Source organism: Pongo pygmaeus, chromosome 13 (assembly GCF_028885625.2).
Source record: "Pongo pygmaeus isolate AG05252 chromosome 13, NHGRI_mPonPyg2-v2.0_pri, whole genome shotgun sequence".
NCBI classification, from domain to species: Eukaryota; Metazoa; Chordata; class Mammalia; order Primates; family Hominidae; genus Pongo; species Pongo pygmaeus.
This window is the reverse complement of record NC_072386.2, coordinates 66558297-66572296: the sequence shown is the minus strand read 5'-3', so window position 1 is coordinate 66572296 and position 14000 is coordinate 66558297. Positions and strand designations below refer to the sequence as shown.

General features: G+C 42.7%; 1 protein-coding gene across 6 annotated transcripts in view; it reads left to right on the top strand.

Annotated features, from left to right (window-relative positions):
• The first annotated feature begins 12904 nt into the window (after positions 1-12904).
• Positions 12905-14000, top strand: part of PRUNE2 (prune homolog 2 with BCH domain) — a 289980-nt gene continuing 288884 nt past the window's right edge. For 4 of the 6 annotated variants that reach the window (XM_054502956.2, XM_054502955.2, XM_063649606.1 and 1 more), the window contains exon 1: positions 12946-13197. In XM_054502956.2, the coding sequence (XP_054358931.1) occupies positions 13162-13197 (36 nt within the window). In that variant the 5' untranslated portion in view covers positions 12946-13161. Of the gene's footprint in view, positions 13198-14000 lie in introns of all 6 variants that reach the window. The other 2 variants (XM_063649607.1, XM_063649605.1) reach the window with 1 other exon arrangement.

Sequence of the window (14000 nt, the reverse complement as noted above, 5' to 3'; positions counted from 1 at the left end):
GGTGCCATAAGAGAATCTGAGAATGTGACTAGGACCGAAGCATTTTGTGCGTGTTTTTTCTGGCTGTTTATTCACTTGTCTATTCATCCATCCATTCAGTAAACATTTATTGAGCACTTTCTTTGTTCCTGGAACATAAAAGGCTACCTCCTTCTCAGATGCCTTGTTGGGATGTTCTGTCCCTGTTTGTATCCAGCATTGGGCTGGCAGTTTAGTGGAGTTGCACATGGTCAAGTCAGCCACTAAGATTACAATCAAGTAGAGTCAAAATTGCCTTAGAAAACTTCTGAAAACATCTATAAAGTACACCTAAATGGGTTTCTCCAATCTGAATAAGGGGTTCAGACACAATAAACAATCGCAGGATGGAGATAATTGAGGAACACGATGAAGCACATCCTAGGATGATAATTGGTTTTGTCTTCTAACATTATTTTAATTCTCCTTTTCTTCCCTTTGCCACACTTACAGAATTAAAGTTGTGAAAATTATATACGTACTTCACGTGATTCTAGTCTACTGCCACACAAGGCTCTGGTGGAGATGTAGCAACTGGAATCTTTCAAAACCGTGTGAGCCAGAGGCAGCCATAGGGATATTACGGTTGCTTGTTTATTCAGAAGTCACTGTTGTGTGGTTGAAAGAGACATGGGCTACTCCTCTCTGCTTGAAACAGAAAATTCCATGAGAGACTCATGCAACCTACAAGAGGCTGGGTTGCCTCATGGTTCATCTCAATGATGTCCTCATAAAGGAAACTCCAGTCAGGTAGCCCTCAAAGCATTGAAAACAATGTAATTTTTACTGAAATCTCATGAAGCTGCACCAAAGAGGAAACCCATACATAGCATATTTTCTTAAAATTCCGTCTCACATTTCTTTTTTAATATTTCACACATCACAGATGGCAGTTACCTAAAATTCCCATTTTTTATCCCTTAACATTTTGCAAATCCTCCCAAAATTGTTTGCACTCTGGCTCTTCTTTCTCCCCGTCCTCTGGTTTTCCTGATCTCAATTTTATTCCCTTTTACATGTAAATCAGTCTAGATGGCTGTAGTATTTTTTCATTTTCTTGACCACTGTTTCCTTCTTATGAGATCCATAAAACGCAAAGCAAATCTACACTGAAAACTCTGGAATTAACCAGGATTTGAATTGAGCAGTTTGATTTTGCTACTTAGTAGCAATGTGATTTTGGATAAATTTCTTAAACTCTCTGATTCTCTCTCTTTTTTTCTAATTTGTAAAATAAAGCCAATAATACCAAATTGGTAGAGATGGTTTGAGGATTAAGTGAAACAATATATTTTCAGATTCCTATCACAATGCTGGCCATATTAGGTGGTTTTAAAAAAATGCTGGTCCTTTTCTTGTTCTTTTCTTTGTAGAAAGATCTCCTTGTAGAGACAAATCATAATCAAAGACTTTTTGGTTAATGTGGAATGAGATCATGTGAATTAGAGCACATGGTGCTCTAAAGGCTCCATGCTAAGAATAACTGACAGATCCATGCTACGGCGAAAATTGTTTTGCAATGGGAACTACGGCTAGGGGTCTGCCTCCCATCAAGGATTTATTTATGGAGGAATTCCCAAAATACAGGAAGAATGTTCAAATAGTAGCAGCCAGGAAATTTCCAACATCTGCTACACTGGGTCACTCTGAATTGGTCTTTTAAGCTTCTTTCTGTAATTTCCATTTTGGGAAATCAGGAGTTGTGACTCACAGTGGTAAATCTTCACACGGTTGAAAGATGCCTTATTAGTACAATCTATTTTAGTATTATTAATGCCATAGTATAAATATGTATAGCATTGGAAGTAGTCAATTAGTGGAGGCTGATTTTTATTTTACTTCCATGTTGGCTTTACTTTCAAAATATATGTTATGTTATTATTGTTTTCCTTTTCTTCATTTTCACTGCTACCTTTCTTGGTCCAAGCCATCACTGTCTCTTAGGTAGGTGATGAGATAGAGCACTAAGAGGTCTGGACTCTTCCGCCCCTACACAGCAGCCTTGCCCTCCACATAGCAGCTGGAGTGATCTTTATAAAACCACACATGAGAACATGTTCCTCCTCTGATGGCTTCACACCACATCTGGAATAAAATCCTAACATCCTACCCTGACCCAGTAGGCCCTGTGAGTTCCCCTTGCCTCTCTGAGCACATCTACTCCCCTGCTCATGCTGGGTCGGCCTTCCATTAGTACCTTTGACCATGTGTTCCCTCTGCTTTGATCTCTTCCCATCTACTCTTACAGGGCTGGCTTCTTCTCGCCATTCAGGTCTCAATATCTCCTCAGACAGACTCCCAGCCCCTTAATCTAACGTAGACCTGCTTCTACTCCAATCATTATCGTTCTGCTTTATCTTTGTAGTGTGTGCTACTCTCTGACATTTTGAATTATTTGTTTTATTGCTTATTGTCTGTGTAGGGGAGAAAGATTTATTTCCTCACTCATTGTAAAGTTCATGGCAACAACCCTATGACAAAAGACAGAGTAATAAGCAAAAAGCTTGCAAATGCATTTCATGTAAATCTTACGTGACATGTGAGCCTTCAGAAGCAAAACCCCAAAGACCCAGGGAAAACTGTATTTTTATGGACAGCCATACAAAAGTATAATTGAAGGACAAAAGGGTCTGATCCAATGGTAATAAACTGGGAGAAATGTAGTAAGACCTGTTTGTTCAGTTTCTTCTGTGTGGGCACCTGCCATATGAGTGTCTTCAGGGGAGAAGGAACAGAGGAGGTCGGAGAGTGACGATCCTGGGTTTTATGGTCTGCTTCAGGGGAGGAAAGCCTGAGAGAAGGTCAGAGATGCCTTCCTACTTCTGCTGTTTTTTCAGTTTCCAAGGTGTCAGTCATATTTTGGGGTATCACACCTGAAGTCTCTGCGAGACCACAGGTCTGTATGCCTGTCCAGTGTCTGGGACATAACAGGAGCTTAAAAAGCATTCTCCCCACATGGGGATTTACCATAGACAGGTTTGTGAAAACCAAACAAATCCTTAATTCCTCTCCCCCTGCAAGGTGTCCTTCCTCCATTTACAGCTGCCCTTTTCCAGAGTTCCCAGGGTCTCTGGGTCATTACCAGGTTCCCTTATCACAAAGAGAAAGAGTGTAGGTTTCCTTGTTTTCTCCCCACAACCTCCAGTCAGTTTTCTCTGTTCCAGGCTGCCTTTGCTGTGTGCAAAGCTCAACTGTCTGCCTCAATTTTAATAATTCAGTGTTGAATGGGCATATTTGCATATGCAAATATTTGAAGAATTGAAATGGCAATTAACAGATGTATATTTGGGATTAATTTAAAATATTTTTTGTCTCTCCCTGTTTACTTTCATGGTCCAGCAGTAATTCTGATCTTAGTGACTTGCTGTGATTCCTCTATCCAATGTGTTTCCAGGTCTATACTAGCCAGAGTCAGATTTCTAAAAGATGCTGTGCTGTCTTTGAATATGATTGAAAAATCACCATTTTAACCCCTTTATAGAATCTAATAAAGCATTTCAGAAGTACCTGCATTTCTTTTTATTTCTACCTGGTTGATGAGCCTCTCTCTTTGAAGGCTTCAGCTAGAGGAAAATTAATACGTGTTATTATAATTATTTGAGGACCTACCATAGAAAGGGCACTGGGCTGGAAGCAGCTGGGGGAATATAGAGAGGAGTAAGACCAAAGTCCTGTCCTCTGGAGCCTTATGGTTCCACAGGAAGGAGAAGATGTAAAGACTCGTTACCTGAAGTTGACATTTGGTGGATGACACAGCGTTCAACACAAAACATTTGTCATCTGCCAAAAAGCTGCCAACTGTTACTGGATGGCTTTGGTGATTTCCATGACATTTTTCCAAAAAACAATGACTTTCCTCTTGTGGTTTTTATACATCAACAAAGCTTTTCAACTAACAACTACTGGGAAAAGTGAATCTATAGAAGTTTATTATTAAATAAACTAACAAGAAAATGAGATTGTTATAGCAGTATTGGAGTGGTAATAGTCCAGCCCTTCCCCACCTGCTGACTCCATATTTTAAAACTGTTTTTAGGATTTTTTTTCCCCTTCATTCACAGAAAGGAAGGTGACAGGGTGAAGGAGGTGGGGGTGGGGTGAGGGGGACATAGAAGAAGGAATCTGGAATCCAGAAGAGGTAGTATCAGTTTCTAACAACTTTCTGAGCTAAGTCTAGGGGAATATTAATGTGAATGAATCCTTGACAGAAACAGAAGCAAATGAGTGGCAGCATTTCCCAAGAGTGATGAATTGCAGGTGGTGTCTCCAGGGAGTAGGTCAAGGAGAGTATGACGGAGATGTTTGCTGGGAAGCAGGTCCTTTGCTTTGCTGCCCAGTTTAAAGAAAATACAGCAAAGAAGCAAATGCTGTAGGTGGACACTGCGGCTCTGTGTTAATGGATTTGGATTTCCTTCTTCCTTTTCTTCTGGAACTTCAGTGGTTTTATAATGCAGAGATTTAGAGAAGGAAAATGCAGAGCAAATAATTTTTGCCCTCATTGAAATTGACAGTTTGTTGGACATTTTTAAATATCCATTTTTTTATTTTACTGCTTTCTACACAATATTATTGAAAATACATTACATACTAAATTCAGTTTTTTCTAAGTGAAATATTGTCACTATATAAGAAGAGAGATCAATGGCTTTTGTTAGACAACAATTTAACAGCATCCTTTAGCCTGAAATTTGAGTCTTTCTTTTTTTTTTTGATTCCAGGCTTCCTGTCATGAATAGAAAATTTCTCTGAGGACATTAGGATTTGATACCTAAGAAAACACATACCTCTAACAAATCTTGCTAATTTTTCTATTTCCAGGCTTGTTATTTACATGTCTACATGTCTTAATTACTGACCTTTGAGTTGAAGTTCCTTAAAATACTTGATTACTTTTTTTTACAGTTGGATATTTTTATGCCATCTTAACATAATCCCTCTGTTCTACACAAACATCTAATGCTACAAAGATATTCAAAGACTTTTTACAAAAATAAGACAATTTCTCTTTGTATACTTTCATGTTTCTTGTGGATCTAAGAATTGTATGATTCCATTTTGTAATCATAGAATGTTAAGGTTGGAAACATCCACTCAAGTCTTCTGTTTCTCCTAGGACCCTAAGACCTGGAGATGCTAAAATCACTATCCAAAGGACTAACATCACTATCCAAAGGACTAAAACTCAAGCATTTAACCATCAGAACATAATAGTGTTCCACTTCATGGGAAGGGGTGAGGTTCAAGGATGATGAGGGGAGGGATGAGGACGGGGGCTGGGTAAAGGAGAACCTGATGGGAAAGAAGCAACGATTTAGCTGAGCCATCATTGATGACAGGAGCTTTTAATGATGTGTGCTGATCAAGCTTCTGGGACATTTACCTCTTTCTTGCTGGTGATTTCTCTGACTCATCTGTAAACATCAGGTATGAGGTCTATGTGGCCAAGTGGGTGAAGGGGTGAAGAGGTAGGTGAAGGGGTGACCAGCTCATTCTTAACTGTGGCAGAGCAATTGAAAGTGCCATGTGGTGAGTACTCATTTCTTCTCCAGTCTCCATATTTGCTTTTTCAGGTGAGCAGCTTGGTAGCCCATGCCAGTGGACAGGCAGTGATGTGCAATCGCTTAGTACCTGGGCTCTGCACCTGGTCACCTGCTTTGGCTACTTACTACCTGAGTAATTTTGTGAAAATTGAATCTTTGTACCTCAGTTTGCACATCTTTAAAATGAGGATAATAGTACCTGATTTATACATTTGTTATGAGGACTAAATGCTATTAATATACATAAAAAATTAAAGTGATATTTCATGCAAAGAAACTCTTCATAAACATTAGCCTTTTTGATGAAAAAGGCCTGAACTTTGGAATACAGAGTCTAGATTTCAATCTTCAGGCATGTCAATAAACAATTTTGGGCCTGTTTCTTCAGCTCTAGAATAGGTTGGTTGCAGTTCCCATTGTTCTGGCCTTACAGCATTATTGCAAGGATGAGAGATCATGCTGGTAGACTCTCAGGGTGTGGAAATTATTAACATTCTACTTTCCTTGCCAAATACTTCCTCAGTGGAAATGCAGGATGGGATCATGAGTTAAAGTTTATACTGTAACTGAGACAGCCAGCGTTGTTTTGAAGGTACTTGAGATACCTTTCTGCAGGAGGAGCGTGTATAAAACTGAAGCCACCTGACCTTAACGGTATAGTGTGAGAGAAAGCTGAGACTTTAAGGCCCTATCTGCATCTTCCCACAGGCAACAGACCTGAAAGTGGCAGCCACTGCCTTATTATTCTGATGACTCACAGAGCCAGAGTACTTCCTCTCTCCTCCACTGTCCTTTCAAATTAAATTCATTGCTCTTCAAGATGTCTGTGGTTCCCAGAAATGACGCAAGTTGTATGTACCCCGTTCAAAGCCTGAGCATTTGACTCTCATGACATTCTCCCAAGTGGTCTGGGCCCTGCCACTTGCTAATACAGCTCTGACAATCTCAATCACTCCTCTTTTTCCTTTCTTTACAGAAACTCAGAGAAGATAATGGCTATATGGACTCCTTTTTAAAAAAGTCTTGCAAAGCTTACCTTAAAAAATTTGGATATTCTTGCTAAACCACAAAATAAAAAAACAGTTAATTCCTCTTAATATTATTTGCTAACATGGATAGTATCTGACCATCCACAGGACAAAAAACAGGCATTTAACAGTTGCTTACAGGCTAAATGAGAGGCCCTAGTTAATGCACATTAGTCCTGTTTCTATCTCTTGTCCTTGAAATAAGCTTAAAATGCTTTTAAATTTAGTACAAGTGTGAGATGCAGTTTCTTGAACCTCTTGTGTCGCATGAAACAATTTAAAAGCAGCTAACATAACCCATCTGCACCAAGGAGAACCTACCTGTGAGAGGTGTTGTTGGTCAGTGAGGAAGCTAGCTTGGAAATGTGCCCAAACGGTGAATCAGCAGCTGCCATCCCAGCTACATTTCATTTTTAAAAGGATAGCATATGTCAGGGAATTTTTTTTTTTTTTTGGCCAACCAAGCTGATTTCTTCAGTATTCTGTTTTCCCTTGTTAACATTTCCCAGTATTTGTAGGGATGTTAGCATTTGATTCTTTAATGACAATCGTGTAAAGTAACGAGGGCAGGTATTTATCTTCTATTTCATAGATAAGGAGATTAATAATAAATAACTTGCCCAAAAGTACACAGCAAGGTCTCATATCCAGATTTTCTGATACCATGCTGTGAGCACCAGGGAAGCTGGTTAAGATAAGGAAAGCTTCAGATACCCCCATGGTGGCACTGACAGTAATAGGTGTGCCATGAGATGGATGAAGAGCTACAGTGTTCCTATGAGAGTCTACAGAGGAAAGATCCAGTGCCCCATGGGGGTAAGGAATGGTAATTTGGGGATACAACCCCTAAGCAAGTTATATTTCACTACGGAGTAGTACAGGTAGATGTGTTATTGCTGAGAAACATCTGCAATGCCTTTCTCTGAAACAGGCCTCTTATCATATGAAGCCCAGGTTGCAAAGGAATATAACCTTGGCAGATATTACTTGGTGTAGAATAGACACAAGTTATAATTAAATCATGTCACATTTTTAGTGACTGCTGTTCCATCCACAATTGACCTGGAGATTTTCCTCTTGTTGGGTTCTCTTCATGGAGTTTCTTTCTTCCACTTACAGCTACTGCATGAAGTTTCTCCTCTCCTTAACAGACTCTTGGAAATCAGAATAATGGCAGCAACTGACCAAGAATTGGGCACTTTGCATATATTGTTGCATTTGGGCTTCATGACAGTCCTAAGAGGGAGTATTATCTGTTCATCTATTTTATAGATGAAGACCTTGAGGCTTAGAAAGGATAACTTGCCCTAACTTTCTGAGCTGGTAACTGGCCAGATGCTCTGCCTATCTATTGCTGCAGAACAAATCCCAGAAAGTTAATGGTTTATAATAGCAATCATTTTATTATATCCCACTGTTTCATGGGCCAGGAATTTGGGCAGGGCTTAGCAGACACAGCTTAGCTCTGTTCCATGTGGCATCAGCTGGCTTGACTGAGCTGGAGAATCTGTTTCCAAGATGGCTCACCACACGGCTGGCAGCTGAGCTGTTACCCAGAGTTCATAGCTCCTCTCTGTGTGAACCTCTCTATATGGCTGCTTGGGCTTCCTCATAGCATGATGGATAGGTTCCAAGAGCATGTATTCCAAAAGACAAGAGGTCGAGGCTACCAATCACTTAACAACTTGGTCCCAGAAATTGGCATGATGTCATTTCTGTAATATTTTATTGCTTGGGAAGTCAGAGTTCTCCTAGATTCAAGAAGTAACATAGACCCTGCCTCTCACTGGAAGAAGTATCGAGGAATTTTCAGCCATGTTTAATCTACCACACAGAGCAAAGATGAGCATACAGGTCTTAGTTACCACAACAAATTGCATCTCAACTAGTATCACACCAGATGCATTTCTCAATCACTGCATTTATCTATTTGGTAGTGACTAGACTGTGAGCTCCTTGAGGGCAGAGATCATGTCTTATGCATCTTAGGGTAAACAAAATCCCTATAAGAGCATAGTCTATGCTCCATAAATGCTCAAGGAAGGAACAAAAGAGAGCTGAGTTCCAGTCCTGGCTCCTGCTTCAAAGTAGCTCTGTTAGTCTGAGCAGGATGCTGAACTACTCCAGGCCTTGGTCTCATCTCAGTAATATGAGGAGATGGCATCATCAGAGGATCCCTTAAGTCTCTTTCTTTTTTTTCCCCCTAGCACTACCATTGTGTTAGTCAGCTCAGGCTGCTATAACAAAATATTTTAAACTGAGCAGCTTAAACAACAGACATTTGTTTCTCACAGTTCTAGAGGCTGGGAAGTCCAAGATCCAGGTGCTGGCCAATTTGGTTCCTGATGAGGACCCTTCCCTGCCTTGCAGATGGACATGTTTTTCCTGTGTCCTCCCATGGTGGGAAGGAAGAGGTGGGGGGAGAGAGAGAGACACTAATCCCATCATGAGGGCTCCACCCTCACCATCTCATCTAAACTTAATGGGCCCAAAGGCCCACCTCCTGATACCAGCACATCAGGGGTTAAGGTGTCAACACAGGAATTTTGGGGGGACACAAGCATTTAATCCATAACAACCACTTTACTAATCTATTCAAGATAATGATTTCAAAAATAAAGAAAGTTCGGATACAGGTCTCATATGAGGGGAGTCCAGGAATCAAGAAATCTGAGAGAGAGTAAAGCAAAGAGTAGAGGAAATGGGATTGTTCTGCCAACAAGGACAAGGGACTCTAGAGAGAAGAGGGTGAAATGAGGTTCAGATACAAATACATAAATTACGATCGTAGTGCTTGGAATAGAAAGAAAGGAAGTTGAAGGAGGCTTTTTTAAAGTTTGAACACTTTGGACTGGGGACTATTTGGCCACAGTGGGTGGCAGAGTGTAGTAAATCAAAGGGAACTCCAGGTTTTGTACCTGAGTGACTAAGGAATGAGAATTCATCTAACATCAGCAGTAGTTCCCAACCCTGACTACACGGAGAATTACCTGGAGAGCTTTGAAAAAATATTGATGCCTGGGCCCCTCTCAAGATCACTCAATTCAGAATTTCTGTTCTGAATTGTTCTGTTTTAATGTTCCAGAGATGGAGCTTGGAACATTAGTATGTTTTTTGGAGGCTCCCAGGTGATTCCACTGTGCAGCCAGGGTTGACAATATCTTACCTAGAGTTAAAGTCACTTGATTTCTGGCTGCTATGGAATCATAAAAATTGGAGGATCAAATGCCAATAGCTACCAAATAACATCATGTATGGTTTGTGGTGTATGCAGAAAAATGACCTCCCAAAGATGTCTATAACCTAATCCTTAGAACCTATGAGTATGTTAGGTTACATGGCAAAGGGAATTAAGTTTTCAGATGAAATTAAGGTTGCTAATGAACTGACTTTAAAATGGGGGAGATTATCCTGGATTAACCAAATAGGCCCAGTGTAAACACAAGGGCCCCTAAAAAGTGGAAAAGGAGATTAGAAGAACAGTCAGAGAAATGAAATGTTGCTGGCTTTGAAGATGGAGTAAGGCTGGGCGCGGTGGCTCATGCCTATAATCCTAGCACTTTGAGAGGCCAAGGCGGGCCGATCACTTGAGGTCTGGAGTTCCAGATCAACCTGGCCAACATGGTGAAACCCTGTCTCTACTAAAAATACAAAAATCAGCTGGGCATGGTGGTGCGCGCCTGTAATCCCAGCTACTCGAGAGGCTGAGGCAGGAGAATAGCTTGAACCCGGGAGGCAGGGGTTGCAGTGAACCCAGGTTGTGCCATTCCACTCCAGCCTGGGGTACAAGAGGGAAACTCCATCTCAAAAAAAAAAAAAAGAAAGAAAGAAAGAAGAAAACAGATGGAGGAAGACGCTACAAGTCAAAAAACATGGGCAGCTTCCAGTCGATTGTCCCCTAGAGCCTCTAAAAAAGAATGTAGCCCTGTTGATACCCTGCTTGCCCAATGAGATCTGTGTAGGACTTTTGACCTACATAACTGTAAGGTAATAAATTTGTGTTGTTTCAAGCCACTGAATTTGTGAGATTCTGTTAAAACAGCCCCAGGAAGCTAATATAAGTGGTCAGCTTGGGAAGTTTTCATAGAAAAGGTTAATTTTGATAAACTTTTGAAGGGACATTATTGGTGGAGAAAAAGATGGGGAGATAGATGTTGGAATTCGAGTCCATCAGAATTTTTTTTTTTTAACATTTCAAGGATATGTGATACCTACCTAGAATATTTATAAGCCAAAGCTAGAGGAATAAAACACTATTATGTAATTGGTGCTAAATTCCCCAGTGAAGTCAGAGGCAAGGCATTCTCAAGAATTTTTCTCAGCAATGTTAGTTGACTTGTGTGCAACTTCACAGATTTAAAGGCTGACAAAATACTTGCTTTACCTGGTTGGTTTTAAATTACTTAAGTCAGTACAGAAAGCAGACAGAATCTCCAGCTTCCACAAAGCCCACCCCTGAATGTCACCTGGAGCTTAATATTCTTATCACTCTCCTTTAATCAGATCTGTGGACCCTGCTGATTTGTTTTCATTGGATCCTTCTGAATAAAAAATAATTGGATCATGAAACACACATATACACACATAGACAGACAGGAAAACAGACACACATTGAGACAGGAGAAATAGAGCAAAAAAAAAAACAAAACCCTTCCATATGTACCTTTATTCATTAAAACATATTTATTGAGGACCTATATATGACATGAACATACATCATGTTAGGGATCCATCAGTGAATGAGACAGGCAGGGTCCCTGTCTTTACAGAGCTCACAGCCTGGTGGAGGACATAGACAAATAATTATGCAATTTATAGCAGAGTGGAAAATGTAAGTTGCTATGAGGGAATACAGAAGGGGCAACCAACTCAGTCTGGGGATGGGAAGGGAAAAGTGTGTTGGGGAGGTTTTCTGGAGAAAGAGAACTTCTATGCCACTCACTGTCAAAGTGTGGTTTTTGGATCAGCAGCATCAGCAAACCCTGGGAGATTGTATACATGGACATTCTCAGGCCCATTAAGTCACACCTATTAGGGCTAAAATTCTAAGGGTGGGGCACGGAAATCTGTGTTTCATCAAGCCCTCTAAGTGATTTAGATACATGTAAAGTTCATCGAGAATCAGAGCATCACACCTGAACTGCACATTGCAATCACTTGGGTCACTTTCCACAGAAATGCTGTGGCCCTATGCCCAGAGATATTAATTTAATTGGACTGGGATAAAGCCCTGGTATCAGTACTTTCTCAAGTCTCAGGTGATTACGATGTGATTTTACTGTGCAGTCAGGGTTGAGGCTACTTTTGTAGGACAGCTGAAGCTGGGGGCTAGGACAAGGGCTGAAAGGATCTTACAGGTGGTGTGCAAAAAGCCCAGAGGTCAGAGAAAGCCTGATGTAGTGTGTTTGGGGACCGGACAAGTCTACATACAACAAAACCCCGTGGTTTAAAATAAGGTTTGTAGACATAAGTTCAGTTGTTCATTGTAGTACTTCTTAAACTTTAACAAGCATAGAAATCATCTGAGGGTCTCATAGAAACACACAGATTCTGATTTGGTAAGCAGGAGCAGGGGACTGAGGTTCTGCATTTCTATAAGCTCAGCGATGCTGATGTTGCTGGTCTGCAGACTGCACCTCACCTTAGCAAGGTTCTATTGCCCCAGCTTTCCCTGAGGGTACATGTCAGTGGATGGGAACTGCAGAAGGATGTATCTACGCATTAGTCCCAGGGCTGACATAAGGGCACCTAGTTGGGGTGAACTGCGGATGCCCATTGTTGTGTGGGCATGTTTTTATGGTAGGGAGGAAAGACACAGCCTCGCCCAACCTCCTAGCCTGCTCTTCTGATTATTATCCATCAAGGTCGTACTGCTTTTAGCTCAGCAGTAACTCCCCTCTTTCTCTCCTCGTCCCTCCCACGCCAATCTAGCTGAGTGCCTCCCCCGGCCAGGCCAGCCGACCAGATCATTAAGTGACCGCCGGAGTGCTCCGTAACGCGCCAGCCAGCCAGTGAGGCGCTGGGCGAGGCGGGGGCTCTCCTGGGACCCGTCTCCCTCTTCCCACCTTCCCCAGCTGACCGCGGCGGTGCCTGCGGCAGAGCCTCCCTCTGCAGCAGCCCCTTGCACTTGGCTCGCACTTCTGGGCGCTGTCCATGGTTGCAGCAGCTTTCGGCGCGCCACGTCAGGAGGCCGCAGCAGGGCCCTGCGATTGGCGGAGGAGCCCCTCGCCATACCCCTGCACCTCCGCCCACGCGCCCCGGCGCCCGAGGCGCGTGCCAGAGAGCGTGCCCGGCGCGCCCCGGGGCTCCTGGGTGGCACACCCACTTTCCTTATTAGGGCAGAGTCGGGTGCCCAGAGCCGGCGGCCGGGCGAGGGGTGGGGCGGGGAGCCCTGGGGCGAGACGGCCGAGGGCGCAAGCACAGCCTCAGCCGCAGCCGCCTCAGAGCGGCAGGAGGGAGCAGTCGGTCGCTGCGTCCCGGCGGGCCACTTTCCCGGGACCCCGCTCATCTTCCTTGGGCCGAGATTTTCCACTGCGCCCCTCCGAGTACCCGGGTTCCAAACCCTTAGCCACGACATGGAAGAATTTTTGCAACGCGCCAAATCTAAACTGGTAAGTTGAGTGAGCAAGGCTGTGTGTGTGCGCGCGCGTATGCTGATGGAAAGGTGGAGAGGAAAAGGTGTTGCAGCAGAGGAGGAAGAAACAACTTTGCCACGGAGTTATCAGGGTGTGCGGGTTGTCTCCTGGAAGAAATCTCTGGAACTCTGGCTCTTAAAGCTGGCAATCTGTCTCGAGAATCCTCCACCGCAACCAGACGAGGTGCAGAGCTGAAGGAGGTTGTGGCCTGGCTGAAGTTGGGTCGCTTCTGTCCAGCTTCGGTCCCTAAATCAGCAGTTTGCTCCTGAAAGCTAAGGGATAAATGGGTGTGGTCTTCCTTGAGATAAAGAGCCCAGCCTTCTGCAGATGCATTACGTGTAAGTGTAAAAGGAAAAAAAAGAGACCCTTAGAACTGTACTTCAGCTGGAGGTGACAAAAGTGAGGAAGTCAGGGTGCTGGGTAGCAAGGACATGTGTGGTACTGGAGAATCCACAGAATAGAGCTTGCTCCACTGCAGGAGTTAGGGATATTCTAGTGTGTCTTGTGTCTCGCTAATTCCTGTTCACATCTGTAAATTGGGGCGGAGGCAGAAGGGGAAAGCTCTAACTGTTGGTGTCTGGAGTTTACCAGATCATCGTTCTCCCGGGAGCAGACCTGTGTGTTAGCCCATGTTTACCATATCACTGTCCAAACAGTGAATGGGCAACTCCACTGTGTATGTTAACAGTTGCTACACATTCTGAAACAACAGACTCTAGCAGTTTCTTAATTCCAAACTGTTTTGGCTCTCCAGCACAGCAGTAATAAACATAATGGAA